Source organism: Strongylocentrotus purpuratus, unplaced genomic scaffold (assembly GCF_000002235.5).
Source record: "Strongylocentrotus purpuratus isolate Spur 01 unplaced genomic scaffold, Spur_5.0 spur5_contig_827, whole genome shotgun sequence".
In the NCBI taxonomy this organism is placed as follows: Eukaryota; Metazoa; Echinodermata; class Echinoidea; order Camarodonta; family Strongylocentrotidae; genus Strongylocentrotus; species Strongylocentrotus purpuratus.
Window position 1 is genome coordinate 320675 of NW_022145532.1, and position 22886 is coordinate 343560.

Below are 22886 nucleotides of genomic sequence, written 5' to 3' on the forward strand. Positions count from 1 at the left end.
CTGCAAACAATTTTTTTACCATATGTCCTTGGTATCCTATAATATGTGTATAGGTTTAATGCTGTTTGGCCTACAAGCAGTATGTCTATCCCCATATGGTCTACACCCAACCAGTCTACTATCCACATGGTCTCATAATAATCTGGTCTACTTATCATTTGGTCTAATGACCATGTAGGCTAATAGAGATTGGTCTAATCTCCAATAAGTCTAATACCCATTTGGTCTAGTGCCCACTTTGTCTACCATCCATATTGTATAATAATCATTTAATCACAAATATTAATAACATCAAATGATTGTTAGACCTTATGGATGGTAGACAAAATGGGCATTAGACAAACTAGGAATAAGACTAACTGGTCATTAGACTTAATGAACAATAGACCAAATAGGTAGTAGACTAATTAGAGATTAGACCATATGGAAATTAGACCCAGTTACAATTACTATTACCATAAATGGCTGTTAAACCAAATGGTAAGAAGACCAAAAGATTATTAGACCATGTTGATAGTAGACGGGCTGGGTGGAGACAATAAGGGAATACCTAGACTAATTGGGTAGTAGACAAAATGGTTGTAGACCAAACTTCAATTCACCCATTTATATAATGTTGCAGTTTTTGAAAATTAAAGGACAAAATGAAAAAGAAAAAAATGTTTTTCTAATATCTTATCTTAGCTTTCTCTAGAAAAGATGGTATGATGGGCCAGAACGGAAATGACCCCCTTGTAAATGAGATGGAAAGACATGCTTTCTAGGTAAAAGCATAGGTGGGAAACTGTTATTATTATTATTATTGGAAGGCATCAGAAACCACTTGCCCCCAACATGTTCAGGTTTCTCCCTAGCAAACTGAAACACGGGTAGATCATCTTTGTAAGGGAGGTGACCTTTTAATGAGTTTAGCCAGGATAATGTGGTCTGGGAATGGTACCCTTGGGGTGATGGGGCCCTTGGAAAGACAGGTGGACAAGGTAAAAGGTAAGCACTTGTGTCAGGGGGAGACATGAAAGGTTGGACACCGTGATCAAGGTGTTTGGGGTCCAGGGACCTACGTGTAAGCCTATGACTGAGAGGGGGCAGATAATGGGAGACAGGGGGGAAATGATGGGAGGGAGGGGACTGCTGGTAGGAGGGAGGAGAATAGGGAGAGGGATGGTCATAGGAGGGAGGGGAATAGTGGTGAGAGGGAGGGGACCCGGGGAAGGGTGGAGGGGATTGGTGCTGGTAGGGTGGAGAATGGTGTAGCCAGGGCCTAGGAGGGGGCATTAATACATGGGGAGGGTCTTGGGTACAGTGATTCCAATCATGCAGGATGGGAGGGGATTGCTGGTCAATGTCTTCAAATGTGCTAGCTGCATAAAGAAAAGTTAGATGTAGCATTCGATTAAAAGATTTTTGAATGTAATTCCATGAAATAACTGTTACTCACTAAACAGAATTGTTAGTCTAAGATTCTACAAAGAACAAAGTAAGTATAAAAGGATTACAGAGACCCCCCCCCCCCTTTTTTTTTAAAACCAAATTAGATTTTCAGCATCCCCACAGGAACATTCCATTTAAACAACCTTCCCATTTCACTACCCTTGCTATTATGATTTAAGCCAACGGAATTCATCTACAAAACACTTATCAAATATCACATATTATGAAACCTGTTTGAGCAGGAGATAAGAAACTTATCTTTAGGGAATATCTTGAAGTGACTGAAAAGAGTGTCAAATTCTTTGACTTCACTCTATTACATACCTAGACTCAAAGCAAAAAATCTCAACATTTTTTTTCCTCAATTATAATTTTCACACATGTAGTCCACTAATACAGACACATGCCTTGTGCTTTATGGTCTTTAATATTTGGTGAAATTATCTCACATTTAACTTCAACTACTCAGGGATATAATAGTGGAAGTCGAAATGATAAGAAATATATGCATGCATTTGAAAATAAAGATAAACGTTAGTCAATAGGTGCAAGCAAAAGTGGAGGCAAAGAGCAGAGAACACATGGGCATGCACTTGAAAACTTCAAAACCCAAAGTAAAGCATATTTATATAATATTGACTAGCCTTGAGGGAGATACCACATATATCGCCCAAACTAGGCTCATATTGCCCGGAGTCAAAGACAAGGGCAATATGGGTCTTGTGAAGGCAATATATCTCCCGAAAGTTAAGCCAGTCAATATTTTTATTGTTATCCAAATCAGACATCTAGAGCAAATACATAAATCAACCATGACAATCCCAAAGAACTGAAAAATATTTGTCAAACCAGCACTGTGCATCCAGTGCTTGACTAAATTTTTGATACACTGCAAACAGTGTGCCTAATTTGGTGTGATTAATACGTCACAATAGAGTGCGCGCAAAGTGCGCATGTTCTCAAATGCGTAATAGATGCACAATAAAAATTACAAAATCGGTGCGGTCAATAAGAGACTATATTTATTGTTTTTTTTAACACGTAAAGTCCATGGGCTTTTTCATGAGAGGGTAACATGGTCTTATATTGACTGATTAGCTCTTTTAGGATTACAACAAGTGTAATATGATTTTGTAAAACCACTGTTTAGATGTCTGACACGGTTAATAATAAGAAATATATGCATGCATTTTAAAAACTTCAAAACCCAAAGCGTGTATAGCATGTTATTGGTTATCTCATGCATCTCTGGAGTTCCAAACTTGTCTTACCACGCCTTGGGTGCTCAAAGGGACAGGTCACTCCTTTATAGCAACGTCTACCCGCTGCATAATATTTGCACACTCTCCCTTCAATAGTTGATTCTGTAATTGACAATTTGAGAATAAAAGTATTCAAAATATGCTAGATAAAGATGGTACTGGGATCTGTTACATGAAACTTTTTATCAATAACAAAAGCCAAATTTCTATGACAAATTCTGCTCTCAGCCAATCAGATGCCATGATTTCAGTAGCTTGCAACAGTTATATAAGTTTTATGAAACAGGTCCTGGTACCACTTTCAACTGGTCTTAACATGCTTGTTTTCCCAAGGCAAACACTGTGGTTTTGATGTGGCTTCAAAATGAATAATAGCGGATTACAATTCTGTTTTCAAAATGCTGACTGAAAAGTTATTTACTTTATGCATGTGAGCTCATAATGCTAGTTATATCATGAAGACAAGAAATTTATTTTTCAGATCTACCGATATACAAAGAGACTTACATACTATTAATTTGTATGTGGAAATCAGTTATCTTTGTACAAAGTCAGTATGGAGTTCAGGGACTTTGATATTGCTGGGCTTAAGGGCAAATTTGACATGGAAACAGACTGAATCACTTTCAAATTGCATATTTTGGGCAACTACGAAGAACATACCAGACAATAAAGTTTTAAAAAAACTACTGGGTAGTTATATTCATGAAAAGAAAAAGTAAATGTATATAAAAAAAAAATCATCTGATGCAATTTTTTTATCCACAATTTTCTGATCTTGAAACTTCTGCATACAGTGGGTATCACTTGTAATTATGAAAGTCATGCTCATTTAACACTAATTCATATCTTGCAAAATGTATGCCAAATAGTAAGTTTTGTGAATCTGTCAACACTAACACAGAATTTTGCCCAGGAGGGATTTACAGGGGTGATAATGAGCACTAAAAAAAATTTTTCCCCCCCCCCCTCAACCAAACTCCCCTTGAGTAAAAAAGAAAGAAAGAGGATTCGGGGAAAACATAATTTATCTATCGTAACAACATTTCCTCCCTTATGAGTAAGAAAATAGGGAAAAATAGGGAAAAATAGAGAAAATCTGGGAAATATCAGGATAAAATCGAGAAGAAGAAAAAAAAAAAAAATCTGGGAAAAAAAAATTGGGAGAAATCGGGAAGAAAAAAATTGGGAAAAAAAAAATAATAATCAGGCCTGGGTTTACCAATACATAAAACAAGATAATATTCTCAGAGGAGAAAGGGGTTCCTTACTCATTCCAGTGGTAGCTACTACTGGATCATCCATGTCTACTCCATAGCTGTTCGTCTCCGAGCTGAAGTGTTGCACCATGGGATTCCAATGATCGATGATCACTTCCTCTTCCTTGGATGGACCCTCGGTGGTGTCCATGGTCCCTGGCGTTTGTCCACCTTCAGGCTCATCCTTAGGGTCAGGGCAGTCTGATGGGGATGCTTCATGCTGGATAGCATCTAGCATACATGACAATTAGAATCATCTTAATCTATCAGACTTTAAATAATAATTAACTGTCCTTGTATAGCGCATAACACATAGTATTAAAACATGTCCCTAAGCGCTTTAGAGAAAAACACAACAGAATACAAAGACAAGACGTACTGGGTAACAGACAAAATGGATGAATTAAATGTTAAATAAGTGCGTCTTTCAAGCAATCTTAAACTTAACAATGGTGTCAATGTTTTTTAGATGTTCCGGGAGATTGTTCCATGAAGTTGAGGCAGTGTGAGCGAAGCTGCATTCACCATATGACCTGGTCATCACTGGTGGAATAACAAACAATTTTTTCTTATTAGAACGAAGATTTCTAGAAGGTGTGTACAATGTTAACAGCTCTATCAAATAAGGAGGCGCAAAATCATAAAAACATTCATAAGCTAACAACAATATTTTGAATAAAATGCGAGAGTGAATGGGTAGCCAGTGTAAGTCTCTTAAAATAAGAGATACAGATTCATGTTTCCTAATACAATAAATAAGACGAGCTGCTGAGTTCTGCACAACCTGCATCTTCTGCACTTGACGAGCTGAAATCCAAGAAAGGAGGCTATTACAAAAATCAAGATGACATGCCACAAAAGCATGAATCAAGCGTTCAGTAGTGTGTTTATCTATCAGATTGCGAATTTTCCCAATTTTGTGAAGTGCAAAAGATGCTGATCTGCATTTCTGTGAAACAAAATTGTCCATAGTGAAATTATCATGATCATTTAAGTACCGTTGCAGCTGTAAAGCTGCCATTCTTTCTAATGTCTTAGCAAAGAACTTCAAGTTTGCAATAGGGCGGTAATTATTAAGTACATCAGAATCACATTTCAAGCCTTTGAGAATTGGTACAATATTTGCAAGTTTGAATTTTTCAGGAAAACAACCACTATTAAATAACTCATTAAAAACAAAAGTTATGATAGGTGTAAGTTCATGAACACATTTCTTTAGCAGGTGAGTTGGGATTGGGTCCAAATTACACGTCTTTGAAGTAGAGTTAGTGATAACTTGCAACACTTCTTTTTCAGTGACATGCTTAAATTTGTCAAATGAAAAAGATACTATGTCCCTTTTGCAGCCAACATCAAATTCTGTAGAGCTTTACAGTAATTATGAATATGTAATGCATGTCCCATCTGTGAAATTTAAACGTTAGCAGTGTCCTAATATTCAAATTATGCAAGGAAATCAGTTTACTTGCTAGACTTCACTGTCAGACACTATTGCGTGACTGACTGGCTTTTTTCTTCTTTGGTAATAACATACATAAAATGAGCTGTAAAGGGTACATGAGCATTTGTCTACAACTCTACATCAATATCCCACTTCTTGTAATGGCCAAAACTAAACTGATTGAATCTTTGTGCAGCACAAAACATAGAACCATTTGGTACAATGGTCTGAAAATCAGACTATTACTTACCAACTGGGTAGCACTTAAGGCGATTTGACAACTAATAGTCTTAATTTTCCCACTTAAAGACATTTTCAAGCCCCCCTTTTTTTAAAGGGAAGTTCTAAATTAATATTATCTTTCAAATACTGTTGGAATTTAACTTTTTCATTTGTTTGGCCTGCAAATGGGACATAGTACCTTTAACATCAATTTAATTTTTATATTTTATACAAGCATACATTCTCCATGTGTATTTCAAGCTACTTATCGACAAGCTATATTGGTAGATAATGGAATATCACAAGCAAACTTGGATTACCTCTAGAGGCTGGGTTACATGTGTTTGCTCTTTTCATATTCTGTGAAGGTACTGTATCCACAGAGGATAAGTGTGGGTGTCAGATAACAAACAAATTCAAAATAATATTTTATTAGCTGTGCAGGCAAGAACTGTGACAGGTACAAGGACCTTTTGCATACAACTTACCATCAATGGCAACTACCATGGTAACAGGGCTCAACAGCCAATAAAAATCAATGTTTCCATGGTAGTTACCATTTACCATTGATGGCAAAGTTACCATCAATGGTAAGTTTTGTGCAACGGGCCAAGATCTTCTTACTTCCATTCCTACATTCAAAAGTAATTTTGGAAAGCATGCATCAGTCATTCTTGAAGCACCGTCATCCTCGGCAAATCAATAGCAGACACATGATGCTCATTGTTTAGGGTGCGTATCATCCCTTTTCTGGCCTAGAATCAGCGTTTTCAAACGTGTTTTAGGCAAATTTGCATGGTGATAAAAGCAAGCCTGTTTTCAAACGTCATGTGCCCTAGTTGACCTCCAAGCAACTGTCTGCTTCCCAGGTCAAGGGTGCAAAGTAGTTGAGCAGAGACAAGGCCTTTATTTTGAAATAACGTGGCATCCCGCAAATCACGTTCGTATAGTGGGGTTCGATATGTATGTATAGAAATGCTGTTTCTGAAAGGCAAAAGATGATAAACGCACCCTCAGTCAAAAGAACTTACCCTGTTCCTGAAGGGGTTGCTTCTTGTAGTAAGATGAAGAAGCCAATCCTTGATCAACAAGTCTTTGGTTTAGACACACCCCTTCTCCCTCTGTGTTGTCTCTCACTTCAAGCCATGTACATTCCCTATACAGAATATCAAACAGTGAACCATTGGTTATCACATCAATAAAATTCATAATTTCTAAAGAAATTTGAAGCTTGTGTAATTGCTATTCAGGGGGTACATAGTACATACAGAGAGTTTCTTTGCTTTCATGATCATAAAACAAAGAAATAACAATAAAACATTTTATTCATATGGCACCGAATACAACAATATAAACACTGAAACAAAACTGACAATCTGATTTAACATAAAGTACTCAACAGTTTTCAAGTTACCACCTGTGGAAAGGACTATGCAAACCCCAGAATAAAACTCTCTCCCACATCAACACTGGTTGCACTTTCAGGCAACCATGGATTTCATTCAAGAATAGGAGGGGGGGGGAGGGGACCAAATATTTGATAACTTCTACTGATTTACATAGTCTAGTTGTTATCTTATCATCATTGTTGTTGCAATTGTTGTCACTGTCTCTTTCATCATCATCATCATCATAAATTTACAAATATGAGTACTTTCCATTAAAAAAAAAATAATATCAATAAAGAACTTCAGGCCAGTTTGATAACTTACTTCTGTTTTCCTCCCACATGAATCACCTGTCCAGTAAGCAGCTTCTCAAACTCACTCATTCCAACCAGGGAGAGTTTGCACTCCTCTGACCACTCAGCCGATGTACCTGTACAATCAAATCATCCCCAAATCATCAGATACACCTGGCATCATGATAGTCATGGTAGACAGTTACATGTAGACACAATAGACTGAAGATATGTTATCTTCTCTTCTCTTCCTCTTTTTGCTTGGAGGAAAATGCAGTATTTTAGTATTCATGTACGAATGGATGTATGTTGTGACTCAGAATAATGTTCTTGTTATGTACTGTCTGCTGAAAAATGGAATGGTGTTAACTCATTCTTGTTTTACATTTAACTTAAAGCCTGTCTGCACTAGTTTGGACAGGAGGGATTAGACCACCCAGCGTGGTCACTGACAGGTGGTTATCTCATCAAATCAGCTCTTAATTAACATAAGGAAAAGGGGATCATGGGGGACCAGCGGTCACTGATGAGGCATTGTTTGCTATATAGAGGGCACAAGTAGCTATAAGTAGGGCAGTGGGGTCTTTAATACCCTTTCGGCTCTCAGCAGGCAAAATCGTGTTTGTGCCTATGTTTGTATTGTATGTATAAACACCAATGGGAAACAAATTTCTGTATTATTATGGACAATAAAATTAGAATCTTGAATTAAATCATGAACCATTACCTTTGTAGTCTTTGCTGGTCTTTTCCGTTTCATCTGTCATTGGAGGGTGAATCCTTGCCAGTCCACACTTGAAAGCTAGTGGAGCAAGGCTACAGAAGTAATTCTCTAGAGGATATAACATGCTTTCTGGAATCCATTCCTCGTTACCAAAGTCTACATACTTGACCAGGACATGTCTTCCATCGTCTACTCCCCTCACACCCTTGATGTCCTTCACCACACCTCTGTACCACCTGTTATCCTCGCCAAACTTTCCACAGCAGACGGCTCTGATTGACAGCCACGAGATGGGCGGTCTGTAAACACCCACTCTCTCTATGCCCGAGTAGACCGAGTTGAGTTCATCAAGCAGGTAGTCCATCTTCTGGGCCTCTGGTGTGATGAGATGGATGTAGAAATCTAGTGGAGAAACAACGTGAGACATGGCAAACTGGATCTGCTCTCCATCTCGCAGAGTCCTCTGCGGTACATACTTCTGACCGATAACATCCACCTTGGAGATGGCAGGGGACGATTGCGGTTGACCGTCGGTCTTTGGTTTGGCGACTTCTCTATCCGTGCTGTCTGCCTCACTTGCATCTTCAGCGCATGTAAAGAACTGATCCGTTAAGTCTGTGAGATGGTCATTTTCAGCAGAAGAAGCAATGTGCATAGCTGTCTTATTGCTGTGATCTTTCGCCGTTTCAACTGCTAAGGGTTTGTCATTTCCTTTTTGACTGTTCATTCGCTGAGAGCTGGGGATTTTGGATTCTCCTTGCAGCTTGTTGAGAGTGTCAAGACCAGGTCTAGGAGTGTCGCTGAGGCTCTTCTGAGGCACAAATGTTAAACTCCTAGCCGAAGACACACCGCTGGTAGAATTAGGGCTATTGCTCCTTGCACTCTCTGACCCACAGCTAACCTGCTGATCATGACTGTCCTTCTCAATCCCCTGTGTCCCTCCATCCATCACATGATCATGGTGTCCAAGGGGAGTTGTCTGTCCTTTTGTCATGACAACCAATGATGCCTTTCCTGCAGGTGAATCAGTACAGCTGGTCTCGGGTGTCCTGCAAAGACCTGGAACCCTCTTCTCCGTGGTGTACTCACTCTCGTAGACAGGTGTATCAGAGGTACTACTCTCCTTCCTCAGCTCCTCCTTGGCAAGTTGTCTAGCATCTCTGCCCTCTTCATACGGAACATCAGTGTCTTCTGTCGATAGCTGAGGATCATGGTGTCTCTTGGATCTCTTGGTCTTCTTTTTCTTCTTCTTTTTACCACTCGACGATCCGCTTTCTTTTCTGTCTTGCTGTCCTGCCTCATGGCCCTGATCCTTGCCTTGTTCTTGTGATGGAGTAAGTGTTACAGACTGAGAGACATCTATAGAAAATTAAAGATGGTAAAAACATTATAAACTGTTTTTATTTTTCATTTGCATGACATAATCACCACTTCAATACACCTATATTCAATCAAAACTAACAATATGTTAGGACGGTTATATTTCAATAAGCATGCACCACTACAGATGTCCAAAATTCTTACATTAAACAAATATTACTGTTGTCCTTAACTATACGTTGTCAGCCAGGGAATAAAGATCATCCATGAATTACTTGTCTTCTATTAAGCCAACTGGCTTCTTTCAGTATTTCAAAGCCACATGAAAATTACAGTTAAATTAACCCCAGAGGTGCTATCAAGAGATTTGCATTTCGTGCAAATTAAAAGTACTATTTCCCATCTGCGGGCCAAAAAAACTTAAACTTAAATTCCAACAGCATTTGAAAGATAATACTAATTTATCAAAACGAAAGGGCTTGAATATATCTTTAAGTGGGAAAATAACGTCCATTAGTTGTTGAATCGACTTTAGTGATTGCAGTCCATTTAGTAATAGTCTGATTTTCAGACCATTGTACCGAATGGTCATACGTTTATGCTGCGCAAAGATTCAATTAGTTTAATTTTGGCCATCACACGAAGTGGGTTATTGATGTACACAAATGCTCATGTATCATTTTCAGCTCATTTTCTGTATCTAACATTACCAAAGGAAAAAAAAAGTCATTCAGTCACTCAATAGAGTCTGACAGTGAATCCATAAAGGTAAACGGGTTTCCTTGCATAATTTGAATATTAGGACGCTGCTAATATTTAAATTTCACATATAGGACATACGTGACATATTACTAATTCCAGTAGGTATCACAGCTAAAGTTTGAAAGTATCTACATTTCATTTCCCCTGCCAATTTCATTTTAGAGCACATGGAAAGAGGAGTTTTGATACCTCATTTGTCAAATTTGAATAAGTACTTTTGAAAATACGGCCACTTACATAAGAGACGAAATGGTCAAATTTTGCGTAATTAGGCTGTAACTGACAATTAGCCATTTTCAAGGTGACATAATTTTGTAATAAATTGATGAATCACCTTTCTTTTCAAGAAATCTGTTCTCTGTATGGATTTCTACATGCCTATTTTTTTCTAGGTTCTTTAGACAAATATTTTTTTTTGTGGAATTTTTCAAATAATTAAATGAAGCCCATTTTGATGCGTGTGACGAATGGCTATTTTTGCGTCGCCGGAACAAGTTTTCATGGGTTTTGAAACATGGCTTGATTTAAGAGTGTCTATGAAGTGGGGCTGAATTTCGGCATATCTGGGGTATGTATATAGCTTAATCATTTCTGTAAGTTTGGACCATCAAATCCATTTAAATTAATTTTTAATGGCATTTGAAAAAGGCTCTTAACTCTTAAAACTTCATATTTTAAAGCACCCTTAAGCTTTTTTGTGTGTTTTCAAGTCTGCCTCAATTAAAAACCATTAATGGTAGGGGAATGAATTTTGGCACATCAATAGAAAGTATGGCAGTGGCGGATCCAGGGGGGGGGGCACAGGGGGCACATACCCCCCCCCCCCACCGGCCAAAAAATATGTTAAAATCAGCCCTAAATTCCCCCAAAATGTACTGAAAAACAGGTACGTGCCCCCCCCCCCCCCCAACGGAGAAAATTAAAAAATTTCTTGACCCCCCCCCCAAAAAAGTGCCCTCTTATCCCCCCCCCCCCCCCCCCCCCGCTTATTCAGCGGTTGGCTGAGTCGTTACGATTTTTTTTTAGACCAAAAAAAAATAAAAAATGTCCTCTTACCCCCCAAAGCTTTCGAGAGACATATAATTTTATAATATTTATTTTTTCCATGATATGAAAATCTTCCTTCACAAAAAGAGAATTTGCGTGGTGGAGCTCTGTGTGTCCCCACTCAACGCAGCTCTTCTGTGATACCTAATTCCAGCATAGTTCTACAGAATTTGGTGTTGGTTGCAAATGGGACATAGTACCTTTACTGGAACCCCCATGTTTTCCATTTATGATATACACATGTATGTAGTAAAGAAAGATGACGTTTATTACCAAGTCATCATTCTACAATGGCTTATTATTATTTGCAAACATCTTATTGTACCAATTATCATATTTTCTAATTTGCATCTGAGTAGTTTGTACAAACTCTTTCTTCATCTTACCTGTGGCGGCAGCAACGTTTGGTGATTGGCAGACATCACTGTCTGTGGTGTGTGTTGTCTGGGAGTAGTAAGAATCCGTGGTAGAGCATTGATCGTCTGGTAATGCACGCTTCTTACTCACCATCAACTTGCTAACATCCACCTGGTAAGAAAACAAGAAAGGTCAGTTTTTTTCCAAGTTCAAGTACAATTTTATTTAAAGGGAGTGTAGCCTGACGAGACTACGTGTCTTTCCCCGTGACCTGACCACAACAATCATGTGATTGCAACATACGCGAAACCGATGCATGAGGAGAACTTTGGTCTGTTTCGCAAACTCTGAACATGACTACAGTTAATCAAGTCCACTCGTTAACGTGCAATTGTCCAAAAGAAGTATTTGTCAAGCAACACTCCCTTTAATTCAGATAAAAGCATATACACATATAAATCAGATATACATCACAGATGCAACTTATCATTCATGGAATCAAGGGTACCATAAAAGACCAAGGTGGTCTCTTGTCAAGATAGTCCCCTTATGAAAAGAGTGCTAACGAAAAAGAGGAGTGTACAATATATTCAAACATTTAGTTACATAAATTATGTAAAACCAAACAATAATACACACACAAAAAAAAAAAAACGTTACAAAAATTCTTTAGAGTAAAAAAGATTGAGAAAGACCAGACAACCCTAAACAAAGTTTGGAAACAAACAAGAGCAGCTAACAAAAGATAAAACATTGTGACAAAGCGATTCCTTACTAGTCCAGTTTCCTTCTCGTTGATGTAGTGATCAAACAGTAAGTCCACTGCTGGTAGATCAAAGCTGCTGGTACTACTGCCTGGCTGGCGAACTACTATGGCAGTCAGTTTACGTCCAAATGTCATTTGGGTGAAGAATTCTGTTTCATCGGTAGTCCAGTGGCTGACCCCTTTCCCTGTTGGCTTGACCTGAATGAGAAAATAGAATCAAAATTTAAACAAATGATGACTCTTCCAGCAAACACAGTTTTGCTTTTAGTGAGATTGAAATACATACCTTTTTGAAAATATATTAATTATTAAATAGCTAAGAAATTGAACCAATGACACCTGTACTTAAAGATAAAGTTGAGTTCTGGTCATGCGATTGCATTGTGAAAGAAACGGTGTGGAATCGATCAGAAAAAAATGATCATGTAGCATATAAGTATTGGTGTGTACCGCAAGGTTCTGGAATCATCAAAATGATAAGAAATAATAATAATACATAACATTTATTAGGCGCTTAATACTGATGTTTCTAAGCGCACAGTGTTCTGATTAAGAGAAGACTATAACCCGTAGAATTAAATTAGAAGAAAAAGCAAAAATACAAAAGTAACATAGATAAGGTAAGAAAAACAGTGGCAATCAACTAAATAAAGACAAATATGGTGCGCACCTCCATTGACCGACGCACAACTGCAATTTACAATTTGAAAAGATTGGTTTTGAGTAGAGATTTGGCCTAGACTTGGTAAAAATAAGCACTGAACACAGAAAGATGTAAATGGGACTACATAAACATGTGGCATAAAAGTTGGGCCTCCTTTTTTTAGGCTGTTACTTATTTAGAATATGAAGGCATATGAAGAGCCATGCTTTTCAGGGAACATTTTTTTCTCTAATGTTCTTCCACCCTTGCATAATAACAATGATAATGCTTACAAATTATTTTTCACCTCTCTCCAGAACTCAACCTTCTCTTTAAACAAATGATGCACACATTCAATGACTTTGTATTTAGAATTATGTACGTATTCTGAATATTAGGGAGATGACCTGATTATTCTTTTAGGTAAATTATAATGCAATCTAAGCTTTCCCATAATCTGAATATGAATATAGCATGTAAGTTATAAGATATATTTGCTGATATGATTTAACAACATCTAGCTACAAGGCACAAGGCACAAGAAAACATGCACAAAATGGAATACAAATATGAGGAAGACCTGAGTAGGCCTTAACATTTCTAATAAATGGGGAAAGAAAAAAGAAGAAATGGGAAAGGGGACATGAATATGTAACCCATGAATCAAAGTCAGAATATGAAGGGGAAAACATATTTCTGACTACCAATCACATCTTAATAAGGAATGTTGCTTTACTTGTGGAATATTGAAAGTATTAGAATATTGGCAAAACTGTTCCTGTTTTCCCTCTCAATAAAAAAAAAGGATAACAAAAGTTTGAGCTTTGAGACAATGCAAATTGAAGGAACACAACAAAGAACACAATAAATCGGATCATAAAACCTTCAAACATGCAGCAACATTTCGAGGTAGTTAGTAGTAATACAGGAACACATTTAAGCATGCGAGAACAAATGTTAAGAACATTGTGGCTGAAAAACTGATTTGGAAAATGTTGATGTTAGTAATACAGGTTTGGTCCACTGGAAAATGACCTTCACTATCTCTGTCTTTCTTTGAAGTTGTTCACTTTTTGAGCAATACCAAGGGCTATCCAAGATAATGTCCATGCTAATTGCACAATAAAGCTCAACTTTTATGTCATGCAACACTTTTATTATGGGTTCTGCTCGAATATTTTACCCATTATCAATACGAAGAAATAATGTCATGGATGTTTCAAGTTATAACTATTTGTTACCTATAATTCATGATGTTTTTTTTTAAAATCGAAAATGAGCTTTTGTTCATTGGCTTCGCAAAACTTATTGACAGGAAAAACCTGTCTGGGACAAATCTGGGCTGATGCTTGGTGATCTAATGTACACTCTGTTTAGAAAATTCTAAGCCTCATTTTTCAAATAGGGGTTCTATAGAAATGATTAATATTTGAAAGAAATTCATATGAAATTATGTATTACATAAAATCTCATTTGTCCTGAATGCTGATTTTTTTTTTAAAGCTACTCGGTTTTAAAAAGACTATGATGTCATGCATTTGAAATTATTGAACATTGTGAAACCAATAAATAAATGTCTGCATATATAGGAACACATCAACCATAACTGGTGAGTGCTAACATCTTAAAAGTTTATTCAACAATAGATATTAATATTAATAAGCTGTTTCTAAGTCAAGTTGCAATGATATGTTAGCTTCATGCTGTTATTTAAACACCCAAAAGAGAAAATTAAAGGAAAATGGAAGAATTCAAAAAGTAGAATTTATGTGTGCCCTAGGAGAGCAAAATAATTATTCTGTTTGATTTACTAATGTAAAGCGCTTTGAACATGTTCATGTAAAGGTGCTTTATGAATATTAATATGTATGTATATGACAAGAAGAATCTAAAGATGGATGAGAAAGTAGAAGGGGGAGATTTAATACCTACATAATTAGTTTCTAACAGACCATGGGGTAGAGAAATTGACATCCTCATTTCCTTAAAAAGTGGATTCTTAATCTATCTTGGATGTCAAAGACTTGGGTAAATAATTATATTGGCACTGTGGTAAGTGAGCAGACCAAGAACCTTAATGTTTTAAGTCTCATCTAAGAGACTAGGCTTAACGTAAAAACTTTAGAGAATCTTAACTTTGACTGTAGGAACCTCAAATCCATCGTATTCATTTCATCCTTCCTTGCCAATCCATAGTTGAACCAAATATGGTCAGAATTGTTTAAATAATTAATAGGTAACCAAGGTAAAGGATGACTATTGCATCAGAAAGTAAAGACACCTGTACACATAATGCAAATGGATATTTTGCAACCAGGGCTAAATATGTAAAAGTAAATCCCCAAACAACTCTTATTAAAATGCAGAGTTCTTAAATTTTCAGCGAAATTTAAGTTTACCATATTTCCAAATGCTGAAAGTTAAATGCTCGGAAATAAACATGTACTGCTAGTAACTTGGGCCCAATGAAAGATGTCCATTCATAGCATGACATACCCCCAATTTTTGTTCTTCCAGCAACCATTGCCATTTCCAGTGGACTACAAGAACATGTATTAGGTGAAATACCTACTATTTCATTGCTCAAGAAGATAATCTTCCCCGCATCACTTGCAAGAAGCGATTTTATATTGGTGCTCATTAACGCAAGCTGGAAGACACCTTCCGTTCTTGAAACAATTTTCTGGTGAAATCAAATCAATGGATCTGAACATTATTACACCATATCAAGGTCACTTTCTCACAGGTGATAGTGAGCACTAAGGGATTTTTTTTCTCCTGATCACTGTCCCCTTGTGTAATAAAATTTAAAAAAGGATCCAGGAGAAAAAAAACGGCATCTAAGAACATTCCCCCCTTTTGAGTAAGAAAATTGGGGCTAAATAGGGTTAAATCGGGTAATTATCAGGCCTGCTTTCTATGCCATCGCCCATTATTCACAAGAATGCACACTTTGTAATTTACAAGGTAACTGCAATATTTAAGTAATATTGACTGCCTTCTGGGCAATACGACATAAATCCCCCGAACTGAAGGTGAGGGTGATATATGACAAGTCGTATTGCCCTGAATTAAGCAGTCAATATTACTATTATTAACCACATCAGACATCTATAGCAAACAAGAAACTCTAACTATATACTCTTACCGGTAAATTATGTAGCCTACACTGCACAGGGTTTCCTAGCATTAAAAGTTGCAAAAACATCGTCAAATCAGCACTGTGCATCCAGTGCTTGACGAATTTTGAATACACTGCAAACAGTGTGCCTAGGGTGTGATTTTCTTATACGCGTAATACCAGTAGCTGATGCGCGATGAAATTTACAACTGGCTCTATATTATTGCTCACTAGTTTAACACGCATTTTGTCATTGACTTTTCAGATCGGGCAATAATATTTGTTCATTGGTTTACTGTATAACTGTATTGACCGGCAAATTACACACAAAATTCCATTGACTTTTCTGAGCGGTCAATAATATTTTTTTTCGCCTGTAGTTTTGTTGGCTTATCCATCAAACCTTGAGGGCAATAACATTTAAAAATTGCCCTGCTCAGATGTCTGATACGGTTAATAATGCTTTCTATGTCAAACACAAGAAATATCAATTGGACTGAAAGACAACACACCACAGACTCAAAAGGTAAGCCACAGCTAATAGGTCAATAGTTTGAGTTTTTTTTATTCTGATTTTCTCAGGAAGGGGCCTAGGGCGAGAGAGGTATATGTAGATACAGAACATTATAAACAAATTAAAATTGTATAGGTATATGGAATATATAGATATATGAAATAAGGGGTCATTAGTGATCTTTAGCAAATAATAAAAATTCCAGCTTTTTCCAGATGGCTTCTAAAATGCATAATGCATGAGCAAATACAGGGGTGATAGCAAGCACTAAAAGAAAAAGGTTTTTATTTTCCCCCAACCACCTTGAGTTAATAAAAATTAAAAAATGATTTGGGAAAAAAAATGGCATCAAACAAAATACCCCCCCCCCCCTTTTGAGATAGAAAATGGGGGGGGGGAAAAATTGGGAAAATGGGAAAATAAGGGAAAAAGGGTACAATCGGGAAGAAAAAAAAATCAGGAAAAAATAAAAAAATTGGGAAACCGATTTAAATCTGGTAATTATCAAGCCTGATAAGCTAATTTTAAGCGATAACTTTAACTTACTCTAGCTAGCTTGCAGCACACTGCCTGAGCCGAGTCACTCATGAAGCGAGGATGAAGCGGGCGGAGACGAGAGTCTGGGATGCGCTCCCTGTTACCGTAATCAATGTAAATCACATCTACATGTACACCGACTCCTTCCAAGACTGAAGTAGGACTTAGGTGTATGGCTAGAGAGGAAAAATCAAGAAGAATATTATCTCTTCCAGACAAGTCATGCAATGTTCTAAAAGCATCATTTATACATGGTGGAGTAAACTGTGGCAGATATTTTGTTTATGGTGACATGGAGGTGAAAAAAGTAATTATGTACACAAAGGCAGCAAAGCATACATTTTATCTGTGTTCTAAGCTCTATGTGAAGCACACTATACTCAAGTAATATAAACATGTTTTTTTAATTATTTTTTTTTAGAGGCAACATGTGTGAATGAGGCTCTTTTGTTCGTGTTGAAGAAGATCTATAAAATTATTATCTATTCCCTTATTCATTTAACACATGTTAATCCAGATTTTATACAAACAAGGGGGGGGGGGGGGGGGGTTAAATTACTACCATTTTAGAAAACCATGGTAATGAGAAGAAAAAAAAACAACCACTTAAAGTTGTCAATTCATCGTGAATGAACTTTATTTATCCTACTTATATACATATGGAGAAGGGAGGATTGAGATAAAGATAAAGAGAATCTATCTATCTTACAAACCTATGATGCGTGCTCGATACCAGCAGTCGTCGTTTGTAAAGCAAGCACAGCAGTACATCCCAACCTTAGGTTGAAGGGGTGGCAGCTTCACGACACTACTGTAGTATTTCCTAAAAGACAGATGTTAAAATCGGATTTTCAATTCATTTATCAAGTTCTATATCCATTGGGCAAATGGGTAAACAAAATCTTTCTTTATAAGAGTTGCTTAGCTTAAAATAATCTCATTTAACTTGCCTTATTTTGACATTCTGAAATGAATTGGTGTACAATTTAACCATAAGAAAAGAATTGAAAATGTTTAAAGGTAATACATAGTTTTGGTAATATTTCAACAGGATTGGATTATGAAATATAAAATTTGCATTACCATTGTGAAACCTAGTGTTAGAATAAGCAATTTCGTACAAAGTGGGCTCTAAAAACTCTAAGGCTTTCGAGAAATTGAAATATCAAAATTTATCGGTGCTCCTGATAAATTTCAAATAGCTGGTACCATGAAAATCTCAGAATATGCAGTTCTGATCTTTAATTTTCGAGAAACATTCTTTAGAAGCTTAAGTATTATCAATTTTGAGAGGGAGCTATACAAAAAAAGTTTATTATTCACAATTTCATCACTTGAGAATGGATTTCAACAGCGACAAAGATCATTGAAATTGAATATTGTTGGATCGCATATGCTTCCAAAATGTTTATTTGAACCAAATTCATGACCCCACACCAAAACTTTGTATTACACCTTTACAGTACCAGTAATAAGCAATTGAAATATGAGTGAATTTGAACGCTGAGTAGCAACTATGAGCAAAACTGGGTTCCGATGAAATCTTGACATCTCACCTTATCTCTTCCATCAGAGCTTCAATCCTAGATTGTGTTGGTTGAATCCAGAAGATAGAGGGCGACACCACTTCACTAACCACCACCTCAACCCTCATACCAACCGGGAGATCTACAGGAACGATCTCTTTAGGAACGGATGGCAGCAGTCCCGATGGCACCGTCTTCTCCTACAAATTGACAACAGAAACAAATGGATGCTTATTTATCATCATCTGGGGGGCATTTCACAAAACTTGTCTTCAGTGACAAATGACAGTTTTTGTTATAAGCTACTGAAATCCTTGCTTCTGATTGGTTATCAACAGATTTCCCACTGATTTTTGTCATTTGTCATTGAAAAAAGGCTTTGTGAAACAGGTCCCAGAAGAAGAAATATAATGCACCATAATACCATCTAAAAGCTAAGATAACTATTAAAGCATCAACCCTCTCACTACAAATTGCAATTTCAAGGATTAAGAAGTGATGATTTATGGGAATTTCAGAAGATTTGTATGTGAAGTACTCACACATACTTAGATCATACTGGTAAAATATTAATAAAATTACATCTCAAAGGACTGATGAGCATATCTTTCCACAATAAAAGTAAGCACATATAAACTTTTCCCCCTAAATCTAAGGATTAGTAAAAACTATCAATTACATAAAAGCATATTCACCATTCAGGATATATCCTGAATCTATTAAGTACCCCCTCTCTTGTACTCCTGAAAATGTATGCATTATGCAATAGTTACCTGGGTAGCTTCAAGTGGCTTTGTTGCTATGCCTGGCAAGCTTGCTGGATCACCCGATGAAGCCGGAGGTGGAGATATGTATTTACTCTTATCCACAGATTCATTACTGACTGATGAGGTAGACTTTTGGTTCGGTGAAACAGACGGCTGGGAGCTGGAAGACGGCAGCGTAGAAGAGCTTCCACGTGACTCTGTTGTATCAATGCTATTGGTCTGAAAGAATAACACTTTGGTTGATTTAATAAAGTTCTTTGCTTGACATCCATCAATCAATTCAAATACATATGTGTGTGTGAGACAAGTATTTCTTTCTTCTCCTTCAATTTCACAAAAATGGTTTTAAAAATAAACATACAATATGGGTGCAAGTGATACATTTTTAAGTTTGATAGCCTTAGGATGTTATATACAAATATTTCTTTGTTCAATTACCAAAGTTTATAAACATGATTCTAATAATAATCTACAAAATATTCTACAAAATATTCAACATTTTTGACTTAATTGATATGAGAAAAGACTTTCCAAATTATTCAGTCAGATAAATGGAGCATTTTTTTTTGGAATAGATGCCCTAAAAATCATCATGGTTTGTGTAAAGCTGGTATTGAACTGATTGGTAAAAACTTGGATACAGAATCTGCAATGTGCCTGTGTTAAGTTACGTAGGGTTCAAATGAATAAAATCCCTGTCGCAGCACAATGTCCTTTGGCAAGACATTAATCTACATTTGCCACAATCTACCCAGGTGAGGTGAGGCTTTAATGGCAGCAGTACATAATGCACATCATTTTGTTCGGGCATTAGTACAATTACCCACACTCTGTTCCTTCAAAACAGTCCAAACACCCTCGGCTATCACCTATCGTGTTAGAACGTTCCAAAGGTACCTCGTGTGGGTAATTCTTACTAATGCCCTCACTGCTGTGCATTATCATTACTATTATTACTCACCTGGTTATTAGTGCTCGACCCACAGGCTTCATTCTCTGTGCCTGGAGTGACAAGGGGAGCTGGAGCCGAAGCCGGAGACTGCTCAATCTCTGTGGTAGAATCATCAGTCCTGTCTTCCACAGTGGGCGTATCACAGGCCTCAGGTGTCTCTTCATCAGATGCGCAATCGGTAGAACTCTCATCTAATAAAGTCATTCCAACAAAAACAACAACAAAATTTACCTGTCTGCGCTAGTTTGGCCAGGGGGGATTAGACCTTCCTGCATGGTCACTGACAGGTGGTTATCTCATCAAATCAGCTCTCACTTAACATAAGAAAAAGGGGATCATGGGGGACCAAAAGGTACGGTATTGTTTGCTATATAGAGGGCGCAAGTAGCTACAAGTAGTGCAGTCCCGCCTACGAAGCATGTGGCAGCAAGGACAGCAGTCCATAATGAAGGATACATCTATGATTTTATCAAGTGCAAAGTGGTTCAATATTTTCTTCAGATCAAGTTTCTGTTGACTGAAATTGTCCCTCCTGATCCTAGTTTTGATTCATTTTCATCGATTTCAGAAAAGAATCTTAAAGTCTCACTTTGGCACGAATATTTGGCAACTACAGTATCATATTTGCAAGTGTCTGTTAGTACAGAACCTTAAGGGGAATTTCAATGATATAGAAATTTTGTCCTCCAATCTGAACCAGTAATGTTGCAGTATGCTTCAAGTAGTTTTCCCAAAATTATTGCTGGTTCATGACTAAACAAAGAGAAGAAAGAACATCTTAGAATTGAATATCCTACATTGTAAGTCTATACCTGATTCAAAGTTGGGCAGAGATGCTTTGATCATCATGAGAGCCGTTAGACTTTTATCCATCTTGATACTGACAGTAGGAAAAGCCTTGAGGAACTTCTTCTTGTCCGTCTCCTTCAGCAGTTCCTTCAGCTGCCCCATTGTCTATGCCAAGAAGAGAGAAGTGAAAATCTTGGAGCATTAAGAAATTGAATGCTATGGTAACACGAGCATAGACTTCATATCCCAATCATATGCACGTGAAAGTTCTTTACAGGTTCTTCCTATAATGGGTACATGTGTATTCCCCATTTTGTACCCAGTGAAGTCATTCATGAATTCAACAATATCTTGGAACCCTACAAATACCAATTGCTTTTTACTCTACATTTATCTTTGGAAGTCAATGAATAACTCTAGCTCTTTACCTTATAACTGATAATTCTGCAAAAAGAATTTCAGGAGCATAGGCAGATGATATTCTGAATTTGATTTTTTGTTAAAGTGCTGTCAGGTAAAAGTTTCAAACAAGATTTTAGGGTGCATATTGTAATCTTACCTCTTCAGAAATGTATCTCACATGCTGTATTATTTCTCGTTCATTGAATTCAAGTTCAGCTTTTCTCTGCTCGAGAATCTTTTTCATCTCCGGCAGAATGTGTTTTTTCCTTGATGACGACATGATGGCTATCAGGTCAGGGCTTATCTTGTATCATCATAAAAGCTCCCTGTGTTGTTATAAAAAAAAGTTAATAAGAATGAAACAAAATGAAATGAATCATGATCTATAATGAATTATTACCTAGTCTACATGTACATGACTGCATGTATATGAGGTAATTTTACCATGCAATTAAAATACCTATTTTCCAAAGTTTCTGGTTTCTCCACTGACTTTGTGTACACAAAATGCTGTAAATATATATTGAGCACAATATTGGCCCCTTTTAACATCTGGGACCTTTCTTTCAAGCATCTGAATTGCCGCAGCACGGTAGCAACTAGGGTATATCGGTAGTAACCGTACCGTACCCGAATTCCTGATCCACAAAAATAGGTAAGAAATTATCATTTAGGAGATAGTCTAGTCTAGTTGGCTTACATCGAAAGGGTGCGGTACCGTGCGGCGCGGTGAGGTGAGTTCAACGCACCCATTCGAGAAAAGCAGTCTTAACACACTCTTTCGGGATAAGCGGGGGGTCTTTTTTCGAAAGGGTGCGTTTTTATCCCGAAAGGGTGTGTCGACTAGTCTTTCACATCAGTCGTTTAAAATTGTTTAAGGAATAGAAATGTTGTTTTATAAATTGAAATAATCAAAATTGAACTACTTTTTACGTAGTCTTGCAGATCAGGCGAAAATGGGCACCGATCAGATTTTAAAGGGGTATTTATCGGAGGTGAAGGAGGCCGAGGTAGGCCTACTTATCTGAAGTGAAAAGGAGTAACGCCTCCATAGCCTCGAAACCTGAAAAGGGTCATTTACCAGAGAAGGGGCACTTATGAGAAGGGGATCAAGGGGCTCTGTTTTTAATGGGTGCGTTGAACTCACCACACCACGCCGCAACGCACCCTTTCGATGTAAGCCAGTCTAGTTAATGTTCAAAATCAAAGTTATTTTGGGTCAATACTGGAAGAAGAAGAGCAGGTAAATTGGCTATGACATTATTTCGGTGTTAATTTCATGGCAAATTCTCTGCTCCTCTAATATTAAACACAACTTACTCATGTCACTCAGTAGTAGAAATAGAATGACAGGAGTCGAGTC

The 22886-nt window shown here is 37.2% G+C and overlaps 1 protein-coding gene across 1 annotated transcript in view; it reads right to left on the reverse strand.

Moving 5' to 3' along the window:
- Positions 1-22886, reverse strand: part of LOC115922967 — a 31021-nt gene that overhangs the window by 7692 nt on the left and 443 nt on the right. The window contains exons 2-16 of the mRNA XM_030982821.1: positions 21681-21849; positions 21145-21286; positions 20342-20523; positions 19387-19599; positions 18644-18813; positions 17801-17910; positions 17097-17263; positions 15488-15598; positions 12282-12470; positions 11536-11677; positions 8024-9379; positions 7328-7433; positions 6647-6771; positions 3965-4183; positions 2703-2795 (exon numbers count right to left, since the gene is read on the reverse strand). Coding sequence (XP_030838681.1) covers positions 2703-2795; positions 3965-4183; positions 6647-6771; positions 7328-7433; positions 8024-9379; positions 11536-11677; positions 12282-12470; positions 15488-15598; positions 17097-17263; positions 17801-17910; positions 18644-18813; positions 19387-19599; positions 20342-20523; positions 21145-21286; positions 21681-21803 — 3448 coding nt within the window. The 5' untranslated portion in view covers positions 21804-21849. The remainder of the gene's footprint in view (positions 1-2702; positions 2796-3964; positions 4184-6646; positions 6772-7327; positions 7434-8023; positions 9380-11535; positions 11678-12281; positions 12471-15487; positions 15599-17096; positions 17264-17800; positions 17911-18643; positions 18814-19386; positions 19600-20341; positions 20524-21144; positions 21287-21680; positions 21850-22886) is intronic.